The sequence below is a fragment of the Metopolophium dirhodum genome, chromosome 1 (assembly GCF_019925205.1).
Source record: "Metopolophium dirhodum isolate CAU chromosome 1, ASM1992520v1, whole genome shotgun sequence".
In the NCBI taxonomy this organism is placed as follows: Eukaryota; Metazoa; Arthropoda; class Insecta; order Hemiptera; family Aphididae; genus Metopolophium; species Metopolophium dirhodum.
Window position 1 is genome coordinate 44,942,041 of NC_083560.1, and position 14,739 is coordinate 44,956,779.

General features: G+C 27.7%; 1 protein-coding gene across 4 annotated transcripts; it reads left to right on the top strand.

The window, feature by feature from the left end:
* Positions 1–3,329: 3,329 nt before the first annotated feature.
* On the top strand, positions 3,330–14,410 carry LOC132935827 (R3H domain-containing protein 4-like). Of its 4 annotated transcripts, none has more exons than XM_061002459.1 (8): positions 3,330–3,601; positions 3,665–3,727; positions 4,633–4,732; positions 6,508–6,749; positions 8,046–8,152; positions 9,507–9,683; positions 13,754–13,895; positions 14,009–14,410. In XM_061002459.1, exons 3-8 carry the CDS (start codon positions 4,665–4,667, stop codon positions 14,125–14,127), a joined length of 855 nt encoding a protein of 284 aa, XP_060858442.1. In that variant the 5' UTR covers positions 3,330–3,601; positions 3,665–3,727; positions 4,633–4,664; the 3' UTR covers positions 14,128–14,410. The 4 variants fall into 4 exon arrangements, with proteins under 4 accessions (XP_060858442.1, XP_060858440.1, XP_060858441.1 ...); XM_061002458.1 differs by having other exon boundaries at positions 3,331–3,601; positions 4,621–4,732; XM_061002457.1 differs by having other exon boundaries at positions 3,330–3,727.
* Positions 14,411–14,739: the final 329 nt, after the last annotated feature.

Sequence of the window (14,739 nt, forward strand, 5' to 3'; positions counted from 1 at the left end):
GTAATATTTTATTGGGCGCCCGCTTTATTTATTATTTTATACTATTGTACGGTATTTGCACCGAGTATTTGTTCATTTATTTATATTATAATTATTGTCGCACGACGGTGCTTTAACCTACATACTTGTGTAGTTGTGTTATGAATTTCGTCCAGTACCTTGTATGAAAGTTACCAGATCTCTGGGGTAAACATTATTTTATAACCATCCTAGGCCAACCGCCTTATTGTAGGAGCCTGGTGGTACAATAATAATAATATCAATATTATTCCCTATAAATGATAGTATTGTTTTATTTATTTAAGTGTACGAGTGAATCATACACCATGAGTTAGTCCTGCAGGGGTAGGCAGAAAATGTAAGCACATATGTGTGCTGATATACTACATTAATAATGAACAAATTACTTAAAAAACAGGTTTACCGCGGCAATGAGACTATTTCTTCGAAAAGAAACAATATACAACGTCTTCCTGGACGTAACTCAAGCCTTTGACAAGGTATAGCACCATGGACTAGAACAAAATTGATTTCGCTTGCTCTCTCCAAATACCAACTAAAAAGCATGATCTATTTTATATCGGATCGAACGTTCCAAGCCTAAGCCTAATAATCATTAATCATTGTAATATGTTTGTGATAAAACAATTTAACAATATTATGCTCTTGGTGGCAGTGGCGTGCTGAACAGCTATTTTTTGAGGCAATTGCCTCAGAGAAAATACAGGTGAGTGGGTGGGTAGGTTACTAGGTGTGAAACTGGGCACTAGTTTGATCGTACATTTTAAATATCATATAAATGTATACAATTTGTTAAAAAAATTAATAGCGAAAAACCTGATGGGTGGGTGGTCAAATTGTATAGTTTGCCTCAGGTCTGAAAAATGTTCTGCACACCACTGCTTGGTAGATTGATATGTGATCAATCCACCTTGATTATGCTATATATTTATAATCTATAATATTAATAATATTTTTGGTTATTCGGAACAAAAAATTCCTATAATATTAAAATACGGTAAAAAAAGTCCCGCCTATAGGAAAAACAAGTCCCGTTCCAACTAAATACATAACACTTTTTTACTATAGTGTACATTTTACAATTTTAAAATTGTTTAGCTTTACACATTTTTAAATTATATACAAACGACAAATTACAATTATTTAAAAATGGATACCTTTAAACAAATATAAAATTATATACAAATAACAATTATTGACAATGTAAAATGTAGATTAGATACAGCTATACAGTATACTTATATACTATTTTATAATAAGAGTTATACATTATAAGGAATGTTATTGAACTATGTATTATTATTGTTTTAAATATATTTTGATTCACAGTAAAATTTTACTGTTCTTGAAATATTCCAATAAAACTTCAAATTATGAAAAAATATTTTTTTCTTTTATATGGATTTGTTTATGGATGATGAGAAATTATTATTAATTACTAATTAATAATTACACACAAAAAATATCAATAATTAATGCAGAATGAATTATCGACTAAGGTTTACAAATTACTATGCTATATTACTACCTATATCAGTGGATATTTTAATTAATAGTTTTACCCAGAGAAAACTTTTTGTCGCCTAGTAGATGATATATTTAATTACTGGGCGACAACAATTTTTTGTGAAAATTTCGATGTTTGAAATTAGTATATAATTTTATTTATTGATTATTTATTATGTTTAATTTTGTTATTTATTTATGACGTAGGTATATCATTTCGTATGACGAATAATTATTGAGAATGGAAAATCCATGTGGCCGTTCGTCGTAGCCCGTAGGGACCTATAGAATAATGCAATGCAAGAAAGCAATATTTTGTTCCACGCGGCACGCGACAATGCGACATGTTTCATCTGGTCGTCAGTCGTCCCGGCAAATATCTATTTTACAAATTGATTGTTTTTGATTTTATTTTAGTCCTTGTCCTACAAGCTATTAGCTTAATAATTATTTCACTTTGAACCTTTAAGCAGTTTAAACGTTCAAGCCTTCAAAGTAATACGTCATACGATATTACGACGACAGGACGACTTTCATTTTTCATTATGTATAAAATAATTTAAAATCTAATATTTTATACTTGGATTCAACTAAATATAGTACTTATTTTCAATAATTATAGTACATTACAAAATACAATAATACTAAATGAAATATAAAAATATATACTTGCATAATAATATAATATGATACGTATAACGTATTACCATTGGTTATAAATACTAGTCAAAATAGTACTACCTATACCTATTTATAATCTATGGTATTACGTATTGGTGTAATATTATTAATATTCTGTGAATATTCAATATAATAACTATTATTATAAATTAATATTAATTAGTATAATATTTAATATTTTGGATTTTAGTAACTTTTTTTTAAAATTAATCTTTACAAAATTGAATATATTTTAATCTGTGGTTTAAGAATAAAATTAACTTAACGTGACAATAAAATAAATGAATTCATATATAAGTCATAAGACTTAGTTACTAAATTAAATTACCTAGCTTATAAATTATTTTGTGAGTTTTTATGGTATTGTTAGATAGGTATATGATTATAGATAGGTTATGTTTTCTATAATATTTAATACTAAAAAAATTTTTATAAGCTCATAATAATATTATGTTGATTTTGATAGTCGGCGTGAATTTTTTTTTTAATGTCGCCCAGTGATAATTCCTTAAAATATCCACTGCTACCTATGGCTATACAAATTAGGTACCTAATATATAGGTACCTATATAAATTGCATTATTATACTATCGGTAAATGTATCACTATTAATTAGGTCTCTATTAGCTATTATTTAATAATTACCTATTTATTACTATTCGGTACAATATAACAACTTTTCAAAAATCTTCTCATGCAGTAGCCTGCAAGTTTGGTTCTTAAAACATTTAGATATAATAATAATACCTATAGGTACAATTTTTTTTCACATAAAAGAAAATATATTTCATCAAATTTTAAAACACTAATAATAATTATCGATATTTGATACCAGTCCAATATCTAATAATAATATGACGTATAGTATTATTAATATTTTTAGATTTTTGTAATAATATTTAAATATTTATATTATTTTAATATTTTATTGTACAATTCGAAGTTCGAACACCGGTGACCGGTTAACAGTAACTAGTAAGTCGACACGTCCTGACCACCTGACCGTATCCACCTTGGCCTGGTTTTCGTCGCAGCCATTCTCTCTGTTATCATATAGGTCGGCTCAAGTGATAACATCGGCTGTTTTCGCCGCCCGAACACATCAGCCAACGGCGTCGACGTAAACAAACACCACCTCCGTTTTCCTTTCAGCTATCATAATATTTCTATATATTGTCTGCTCAGTACTCTCAATTATTATCTTCACTCGTTCGGTGGTTCGGTTCGCTCGCGCGTTGCGCAATAGCTATTTGTTTTTTTTTTTTTTTTGTACATATTACATAGTAAATTATCGTCCCATAGCGTTACCCTTTACCACCTATACACTGCACAGTACATTTAATTAACTTGTAGTAATTTAATACCGTATTAGTGCAATATCTATAGTAAAATCGTACGATTTAATCAAGCCCAAGCATTATATTATAACCTTTGTTAACAAACGCAAACCTTGCAGGTAACCTGATTCAAGTTCGAAGCTGTACGTTCTACAAACGATATTTTCAGATTTTTATTCACGGTAAGTGCACCACTTGTATAATATTATGTATACATACCTAGTACTGTCCATACTCGGTAGGTATTGTGGCGCTCAAATTAGTCGTCACAGTCTCACTCATAAACAATTCTATATGAAAACACTGACCGACACGAGAAGAAGAAGACAACTCACTAGCTAGGTTTACAAGAAATAGACAAGAGATTAAGTATTTACCATTACTTATTTACTTTTAATTTTGAAAACATGCCCATTTGCCTTGCTATTACAAATCAGTAAACCTGTGCATTGGCATAAGAGTTACAGTATAGTAATTAGTAGTGGTGGGTACATACCGTAAGCTTATCTTGGACTATTTTGCAGACCTAGCCAAAAATATTTTTTGGAAATAACTATATGAAATCAGTTCAATCAAAAAAATATTTAAAATTTAGTTTTTAGTTAATTTAAATTTGCCATTGCCAGACCTGTATACACTACTTACCTATGACAGTATGATTATTAGTACAGTCAGTGGTGTATTGGTATGTATACGCGGGTATACAACGTAAACCCATCAGCAGATTTTCGATTCTTGGCGTATACTCAATGTAAAATATCATTTTACGGGTATACGCTCCTAAAATAACTCAAAAACCAATTAAAACTTATTTAATAGTTCATAGAAAAAAATGTTACGATGTTTTGATGAATTATTTATTTGTTGAAGATAACTTACTGCTAACTTACTTACATTTTGAAAACAGATTGGTCATTATTTTGTAGTGAGCGAAAACTTTTTTTGTACGTATACCCATAGATATATTTACCAATACACCACTGAATACAGTGTCAACATTATAAAGTATGTTTTGATCAACAACCTTTGTACTTTGTATTAGTAGTACCTATCATAATTATTTTCTCTTTAACAGTGTTATTTTTAGCTGTCAGTGAGATCAATTGTTTTGCTGTCAAAATGGGTATAACTAAGAGGCCTGCTAGCAATTGCAGCGATGAAATACTCCCAGTCGAAGTCGATGAACTGTAAGTACTTACCTAATACTAGTAGAAACTATAATGCATTTTTACTATTGTTTCATTCTAGCATCTATATGCAATTAGAAACTAATATAAAAACTATATTCAATAAAATATAATAATAATATAATTGTTAAGTTATTTTAACACTACAATACTACATTATTGTTTAATTAGACTCATTGCTACATGTTACTAGGACTACAGTGATTATTACCAGGCGTAGATCCTTGGGCCAAGGGGCTTTATTCTCCTCTGGAAATGTTATGTATTATGTAATATATAAATATATACATAATACATAATTAATAATTCATACCTTGCTTAAAGCCATTGATTAAAAATATAAATAAGTACTGTCTTTTAAAAGTACCTATTCAAAATACTTAACAAATACTTTTTTATATTAAAATATATATTTGTTTTTAACAAATGTATGCTTAAAATCATTAATAAATACATTCTTTAATTAGTTCAAGAACTTCAGATATCACATACTAATTATATTAAGTTAGTCAAATCCAGCTAGGTAGATATAAAATTTAGGTATTGTGTCATACGCGTATTTTATGAAATTTAAAAAATTCTTAGGAGGATTATAAAATACAAAATAAATAATAAATTTTTAAAATAGCAAAATATGAAATCAAAATATTCAAAATATATTTAAAATATTTTTTTTTTTTTTATTCCAGACTATTAAATACTTTTGTTCTTTTCTCCAATGTATTTCAGCGCCTAATAACTTTGTTTTGTATTTTACTATTTTAACAATTACTCTTAAAATAATATTTTATAATGCTTCTAAGAATTTTTAAGATTTCATCAAATATGTAGATGACACAAAATCTAACATTTATATTTACCTAGCTGAAGGTTAACCTGACAATATAATAGGTATTCAACATCTAAAATTCTTAAATGTATTTATAAATAATTCTGGTACTCGTGTAATATGCTATGTACCGTAAAAAGCTACCTACCTACCAAAAATGTTTACGGGTGTTTACCATTTTTACATACTGATTAATAACAATTTATTAAACTAAAATTGACCTTATGTATTGCTAATGATAACTGCTTGGATTTAATTGCCCTCTCAAAAACTGCATTTAACTTTAAAAATTGTGTAGGTACGTTAAATATAAAAAATTGAGTAAAAAATTACTTTTGTATTATACTGTACTACTGTACTACACTATAATACTCCGATAAAAGTTTTATGCGATTAAATCGGCTAATTGATTGGTGTAACATCAAGATAAATTTCAGCCTTGTATAATTTAAAACCAGATTACCTGATCTTATATTATTCAAAATGAAAATGATTTATATTATGTAATACTATGTTTATATTTCAATGAATTCAATTTTTTTAGTCATAATACGAGAAATAGGTCAAAAATGATTAAAAAAATTAAAACATGAATTAAAAACGTCAAAAATGCAAAAAAATACCCCATAAAAATGGTGGGGTTGCAACACAGAGAACTTGAAACACATTTGTAGCTTGGAAAACATTGTTTAAGATATTCCAAAAAAAAAATATACATATGCATTGAACTCTGCCCTATAGTATAGTAGTATGTACCTAATGAGTCAAGAGCCTAATTAAATAATAATGTAATTTTGTAGTGTGGAAATAACTTAAGACACTTAAGTATTTAAATACATATTCTAATACATTTTAAAAGTATTCTTAACAAGACTGAAGAATTAACCATAATATGTATTATCAAATGATACTATATTATAATTAATTGTGTAAATTGTCATTTTAGCGTGGAAAATACGATTTACTCATCTACCAATACTGATGCCAGTGATGATTCAGATTATGAAATGATGATGCCAAATGTCACCATAGTTGATTATTCGACATACTACAGAAATCTCTGCCCTGAATTAAGGATTTCCTACAATGTTGAATATGATAATCCAGATGCTGATACTAAACCGGCATCATATAAGAAAAAAAATATTTCTCAAATGGGACGCAAGAAAGCAAATCGTGCACAAAATGGTACACTTATAATTTATATTTGCTCTTGAGTTCACCAATCAAAAATATTACATGTATATTGTATTGTGGATATAGGTTAAATAGTTTTAGAATGGTAGTGGTTTACTTAAAGTTGTGAAAATATTGATGATATGCATTGTAATAATATATGGCATAGCACACACATTTTGTATAACTCGTCCAGTTCAGCTTGGCCATTGTTATGATTTCACAAAATCATGTGTCTGAAAACTATATTATATTAAAAAGCTAACGTGGTGATTTGTAATACCAACTAAAATGCTAAATGCTATTATAAAATATGATTTAAACATTGTACATCCAACTTAAAAGACATTTATCATAACAAATTAACATTAAATGTATAGGTTATTATTTATTTATTTATTTATTATTTACAAGTAGGGCCCGGAATTTGATGCATTTGCACCTTTTTAATAATTTGAGGTTTGTCTTTACAGAAATTTGATTCATGGACTTAATGGTACAATTTTTATTTTGCATTTTTTACATTTTTAGGGAATTTATTGCTTTACAGTCATTTTTAGAATTGTTGGTACATTTTATTCATTTTTGAACTTTTTTTGATATATATTTGTATTTTTCTTTGTTGAAAGTTACACTTTATTGCAACACATTCAATTTCTATTAGCTTGTAGATTATCGATATTCATTATCTTTATCGTTTGTTGTTGCAATCTACGATTATTTAATAAACTGTAGGCAGATACTATTTTAGGCCCGGTAAATCAGAAAAAATTTCCCAAAGGTCAATCAACTTATGTATATACGCAACAAACTGCGAAAAAATATTTATTGAAGGCTCCTTCGAAAGTAAAAATGTTTGACTGTTTTTAATCTTATTTAATCTTATTTTTGTTTTGTCATAAATGTTAAAATGTAATAAAAGATTCCTCATAAGTTGTTGTTGGTAAAAATTAAAAAAAAAGTTGAGCATTAATTCACAATAATTTTTTATGAGCATCTGAAGTTAGAATTTTAAAAAATTCATCAAAATAACAACAATTTGCAAATTATTTTGAGTTTAGAGTTCATAAAAAATTTGTTATGCATATCTAAGATTTGAAAACTGAATACAAGATTCCCTGTAAGTTTTTATATATTTAACAAGAGTTTACTGGAGAGTAATTATATTTTTAAGCGTTTGAAGTTATACATTGAATATTTACCCATTAACTAACAAATGTAACGATTTTCTTATTTTGTCCTAATTCTAAAACTATTAACCATAGGTACAAACTCAATGTGTTTACTTACATATATTTTTTTTTTCAGAAAATTTTCTTCTGTCTTTGAGCGATGAATATGAAGATGATATATTTTGTAATGACAACAAAAACGGATTCATGAAAGCAATCAACAGTCTTTCGACTCTGCCTGGTGTATGTATCGTATGATCTTATGCTGCTTCAATTTAAATTTCGATGAAGAATAATTTAAAATTATGAAGTGTTTATCTTTAATTATTTAGCCAAGTTATAGCGGCACCTTATAAGTTAGTTTTAAATCTCATAAATATTGTGGATTTTGTTCATCGTTTATTGATAGGACCTTTTTGTTTCCACTATCTAATCATTTAGATAGTATTTCATTAAAAATAAACATCCTTCCCCAACCTTAAGGAATATAGTCAAGTAGTTCAGTTTTTGTGAATAGAACAAAAATGTGTGATATAACTAGTCTAAAAGAAACAATCAATTTCTTCTTAAGAGGACGTTACACCAACATTTCCCGTCTCCGTCTCACAAGTGTGTAACATAGCAAATCGTACGCTCAGCAGAAGACGTTTATCTCTGTTAGTTTAAAAATTAGAGTGAATTTTAAGGTAAAATTATTATCTAGGCAATCTCATAGGCTTTTTATTATATTTTAATTGTAAAGCGAGTATTGAGTATTTTAAAATTGTAAATTGTTTGTACATCTTATAATACTCATAACTTGCTTTAAATTTAAAATATAATAAAAAGCCCATGAGATTGCCTAGATAATAATCTTACCTTTAAATTTTATAATATGTCAATACACTCTAATTTTTAAACTAACGGAGCTTAATGTGATTTGCTGAGCGTACAATTTGCTATGATACGCACTTATAAGACGGAGACAACAAATTTCAGTGTAACGTCCTCTTAAGTTTAAACTGTTTTGATTATATAAAACAAAACAACAATACACATTTAACATATTATATTCATAATATTTATCCTAATTTGTTCTATATGTTTTTGATTATAATTTGTAATATAAAAATAGCAGAATATTGTTTGGAGTATTTTGATATATAAAAATCAGTATTTGAACAAGTAGTTCATATTAAGTTATAATGTTTTTATAAATGTTTAAAGTTTTGATGAGCAGACTAGTGTACCAATATTTGGCGGAGTACCCCTGTGCCACACCACTTAGCTTATCTATGTTTTAAATGCTTATAACTTATAACTCATAAACTACTCTAAATACTTAAAATAATATATTATATCATATACCACATTTATATTGCTCTACTATATTCAAGCAACTAATAAAACTTTTAATTTTCTTATATTTACAACAAATTATTACTAAAAATAATCAATCTAAGGTCATCCAGCTGAAATATTTAGAGTTACTATCTAAATGAATACACATATAATTGTTTCCATTAACATACTGAATATAAATTAATTATTTATAAAATTGTTTTGATGCATTATTGCATTATGTTATTATTAATTTGATCTTATGCATTGGTTATAGTTGAAAGAATCATTTATTGAAGGAAATGACGAACTCGTACTACCAAAACGCAACAAACGTTCTGCTGCTGAAATGAATACTGAAAAAAAGCCAAAACGAAGCATTCGCCCTGATTTGGCATTCAAAAATCTGACTACTTCACAAAAATCCCTATTCAAACAGAAAAGTTTACCTTTTGTAAGTTATCACTAATTCATATTCATAATCGGCTATTGTTACACATATAATTATTACCTATAAAAAAATTTCTTTTAAATCAATTTTATTGAACAAACATTTTGACTAATATTTATAAAATAAAAATACTGAAATAGAAACCTAAGAAACAAACACTTGCATTTTTTAAATATCAAAATAAAAATCTAACGCCTAGGTACCTACGTCATGATCTATTATATTAGTATTGTCTTTCTATCATTGTTGATTGTTTGAAAATAGAGTTAAAATGATTGGTTCCAATCATAGTTGATATACAGGCTATTGCATATAGACTCGGATTGTTATCATCAGAAATAAAATAGCTGCGTAAAAGGATAACATAAATATCAATGTTTTGTATCATCAAAAATACACTAATAAAAGCTAACAAATTCAAAATCCCATGCTTAAAATATTATACTTGATTATTATTGGCTCCCTTTACGCTGCCATTTATGTTTTTATCAACAAATATTTGATTGAGAAGAGGTATAAATGCAATAACCTTGTATATTTCAACCATGGTTCCAACCAACTGTGTTAAAATTTCTTTCTCATTGATCTTAGTTTTATATTGTTTCAATATGTTTCACACACTTTTCCCAATCATGTTGACTGTAGAATAACTGTTAACGTTTCATGTGTTAACCACAGATATATATAATAACTAGATACCCGACTCCATGTACAACAACATTATGGAACTATGATGCCCAACGCCATTTGTCACTTGGGCAATGTTTACAAATTCTTATTATTTTCTAATCGTTTTGATTTGCAACGGGCTTGTTTGATATGAAATGTTGTTGTTTATTACCATATTACCTTTCTAACGACTAGTAAACATTGCCCAAGTTGTAAATGGCTGCCAGCGTCATTGATAAGAAGAAGTCGGGTATCTAGTTATTATATATATCTGTGTTGTTAACCATTTAAAAGTATGGTTTTTTACAGCTTCCTCATTTTTAACTCGATTAAGTTGTATTTGTAATGATATGGCGCGGAAGTTCAATTACTTTGTAACCCATTTCGATGGCAATCTATATTGTTTTACAAATAAATTAGTGATTCTCACATTGTCTTAGTTCAGCTAGTGTTACGAATTTTGAAAAATATTATTATTATATTTTTTTTTTTTGACCAGACAATCCAAAAATTCGATTTCTTTCGATTTTCTGTCATTACTTTTTGAAAAATGTTCTACGCGTGTTGAATGGTATGCAATTATGATGCTTTCACAACTACTCCATCACAATGGCAGAAGGTTCTTCAGGTCTGTTCAACATTTGGGTTCAAGATTTAAATACTTCAGAGATCATTTTGTTGCGGTAGAGCTGAGATCTCAATTCCCAGTATTACTACTTACAGCTAATTTTGATAACACCATAAAAAAAAAACAATAATACGCCGTCTGCCAGCCATACCTGTCTCATTTTGACATGCAATGATGCATGAATGGTTTTGTCTGGAATTTGGGTTTTTCCGATAAATTTTTTAAAAATGAATAAACGTTTTATTATTCTACTTTAAACTTTGACAATTACGTCCTTAAATTACATTTTTATGTAAATAAATTACAAAAAAAAAAAAATGAATATAAAAATAATTTTTACCGCTTTTAAACGATTATTACGAACAACAAACGCATAATATTATTATACAACACTATATTCAACGCTTACAAGGTTAGCTGTGGATAAAACGTATAATATAAACAACGAATGCATTGAATTCTACCATAAAAAATGGCTATTCAAAAATTTGAAATTGAACAATGGCAAGCACTAGATATTATTCATGGTATACAGCTGCTGCACGCGTTATTGCAGTTAGTCCGACTATAATGAGAACTGCTGTCTAGTGTCTAAAAAAAAGTAATGACTAGGTGAGGTCCGGGGTACGGCGGCGACCAGCCGCCTCTTTTTATGGAGCCCCGAGTATAGTTCAGTGTCCTATTTAAAACAAGTTTTTGAAAAATAGTTGATCCATCATCCTGTACATGTAATTATATATACATCCTGTATTGATAACAACATTGGTTTTTTAAATGAGAATTGTGTACCTTTATGTTCTAATCCAAAATGTGAATCAAATGATTTTTCTAACAATGTTGACGTATTGTAATTCAAATTTTAACGAAGAGTTTCCCAATTATTCCACTATAAATACTAAAGATAATAGCTATTAAATATTTTGTAAATGGATACGAGCTTAGTAATTATAATTGGGCCCCTGCTACCACAGTCAATCATAGTCCATAAAACTAAATTAAAGCTAGTTTAAGTAATTATATTTTGATTCCGAAAAAATATTTGAATTCAGTAGAAACATTTCTATAGATTGTATGGAACACTTTAAATAAATTTTATATTATTTAATTATGAAATGTAATTGAAAACTTGGTATTTATCAAATCAAAAACATTAAGTAAGTTGCCGTAAAATTTGTATATTTGAATAGTTAATTTGATTGTTATCGAGTTATTGACATGTGCATGTGTATACGAGAATGGTATTCATCGGTAACCCCACCCACACAAATGAATAATAATCGTTTACGACGCATAGATTCCGAACAGCTACTACGAGATTAAAATTGCTTAATGGTCGCCCCTTAAATAAAAACCATAGCTAGACTAGACCTCTATTAAGTAGGTATGCAATTTAAAATATTTGTTAATTCTTACTATTTAGTCAAGTATCCTCAAACAATTTTTAATATTACAAAATTCTTATAGATTTATATTGCGCCCAATAATTTTCAATACACAAGTAAATAATAACCTTTTAATAATAGACTATTATCTTAAGACTTAAGTACCTATTTAAAGTAGAATAACTCGGAAACTTTTCGTTCTATTTTCGATTACAATACGTCAACATTTTCAGAGAAATCATCTGATTCACAATTTTCAATTTGCATTAAACCTTCATGTAGGTTCTCATTAGAAAAACCGCTACGATACTTTGTTAGGATAATTATACATTATAAAATACTCCTTAAATGTTGGGTAAAATCTAAGTGTTTTGGAAAATTTCGTCTTTAACTACCTACACTTAAAAATTCCTAAAATCTTAATTTGAATATATGCATAATAATTTTAAATCAACTCTGTGTACTATTTTTTTTTTTCTATAATACAGTAAGAAATAAGAATCACTTCCAGACGTTTCAACGATCAAAACGGTAGGTACGCGAGTCCATACATAATGTCCATACATAATTGTACATTAAAATATACGTTTACAGCGAGTATGGTTTTATCTAAATATTAGTGACGACGAGTAAAATAAAACGAACTATACTAACGACCTTCCGGTTACTACGATACGGACGCTATATTTTGCCCATTATTTAGGTCGACCCGCTAGTAAATGTACGTTTTCCCTCTAAGTCTGGAACCGGTACATAAGTCGGCGTCACGTGTGCTGTTCCACTATTTAAACCACGATTAAAGATAGTATCTTTAGTTACTATCTTTAATAATGGTTTGAACGCTGCAGGGAAACCATAACGTCTTAATACTGCTAGTATTTCGTGCACTATCTTAATTGTATAGATATAGGTTACTTAATAATAAACATGACTTCTATGAAGTCTGGTGTTTTCGAGTCTATACAAATTACGAGTACCGTATTTGTGTGAAAACATCATGTCGCGTCGTCAGAGTTCATGTTGGACGAAAATATAGAAATAATCTGGCGTTTATACATAAATAAAGTATTAAATCTTCAATTGTATTAATTTCGATTATAAGTAAAACAAAATAGTTTATATATTGAAAAAATATCGATTTTAAACATTTCAAAACTAAATTCAATAAAAACATTTTTTTTTTTTTTTTTAATTTTGTCATTAAATCAGAATTTTGTATTGATTGCTGTTGAAAAATCCACATTAAAATGTAATAATAATAAATAAATACTTAGTGTAAAACTAGATTTTGGAGACATACTGTCTGTCTGTATATAAGTTTAAGTCATACTAATAATTTTCTAATAATAAACATAAGATTGTTCATTGTATTACAAATTTATATTGTTCTCTAGGCCGCTATAGATCATCTAGAAACCGAAGTTGTCCGATATTTTTCACTTGTACCAAATGGCATTTACACATCAGCCCCATTGCCAAGTTATAATCGAATTCTGCTGCACAGTATCGTCCGTTACTATTCATTGGATGCCATGAGTAAATAACAAAAAAATTTTTATACAAATGCCTTTATTGAATTTCATAACATGTTTAGGGCTAGAAAATATTAAATTAAATACCATTTTGTATTATATTTTATTTATTTTTAGGTGTGAATAGCCGTGGTCGGCGCACTCAGAAAATTGTACAAGTACGCAACAGCCGTTTTGACGATTTCAAACCACCTCATATGAGCCTGTTGAAATACATATTAAGTCAAAACAGCTAAACAACAGATCACCATCATTAATGGATCCAATGACTATTGGACAAACATACATTTTTTATTTAGATTAATATAATATACTAGACAAGTTTTAATTTTTTTTTTTGCATACTTTACACGTTTGTTATATTTATTACGTTTTAATTTTTAGCTTTGGAGATATTTGGGCGGAAGACATATTATATTTTATTAATGTAATTATTGACCAAACTATTATATTGTAAACACAATTTATATCAAATTACTTAACATTTATCTTAATATATTATATTATATTATACGCTTATATTATATTGAATTTATTAATATATTATTTATAATGATACTTATTAATGGGCTTAGAATTAATCAATTTGCATATTTCTTAGAAAGTTGCTTATAATTCAGAAAACAATTGTACTAAAATTAGTTTCTTTAAAAAATAAAAACTTTATATTAATAATAATAAAAAGAATGCATATTACTAAAAGTATATGGGAATGAACTGCAATTTTATAAATGAAAAGCTTATTAAAAATACAAATTACAGAATCGCTTTTTGAATGATTTATCAATGAATTCATCTCTAACATACATTACAGTGACAAACTATTTTCTATTTTTTCTTTTATATAT

What these genes read in the sequence shown, in the direction of transcription:
- LOC132935827 (XM_061002457.1), top strand. Translation starts at nt 4,665, where the DNA reads ATGGGTATAACTAAGAGGCCTGCTAGCAATTGCAGCGATGAAATACTC. An exon ending in CCAGTCGAAGTCGATGAACT is followed by an intron (nt 4,733 to 6,507) that starts GTAAGTACTTAC and finishes TTGTCATTTTAG; the next exon opens with CGTGGAAAATACGATTTACT. An exon ending in GTCTTTCGACTCTGCCTGGT is followed by an intron (nt 8,153 to 9,506) that starts GTATGTATCGTA and finishes CATTGGTTATAG; the next exon opens with TTGAAAGAATCATTTATTGA.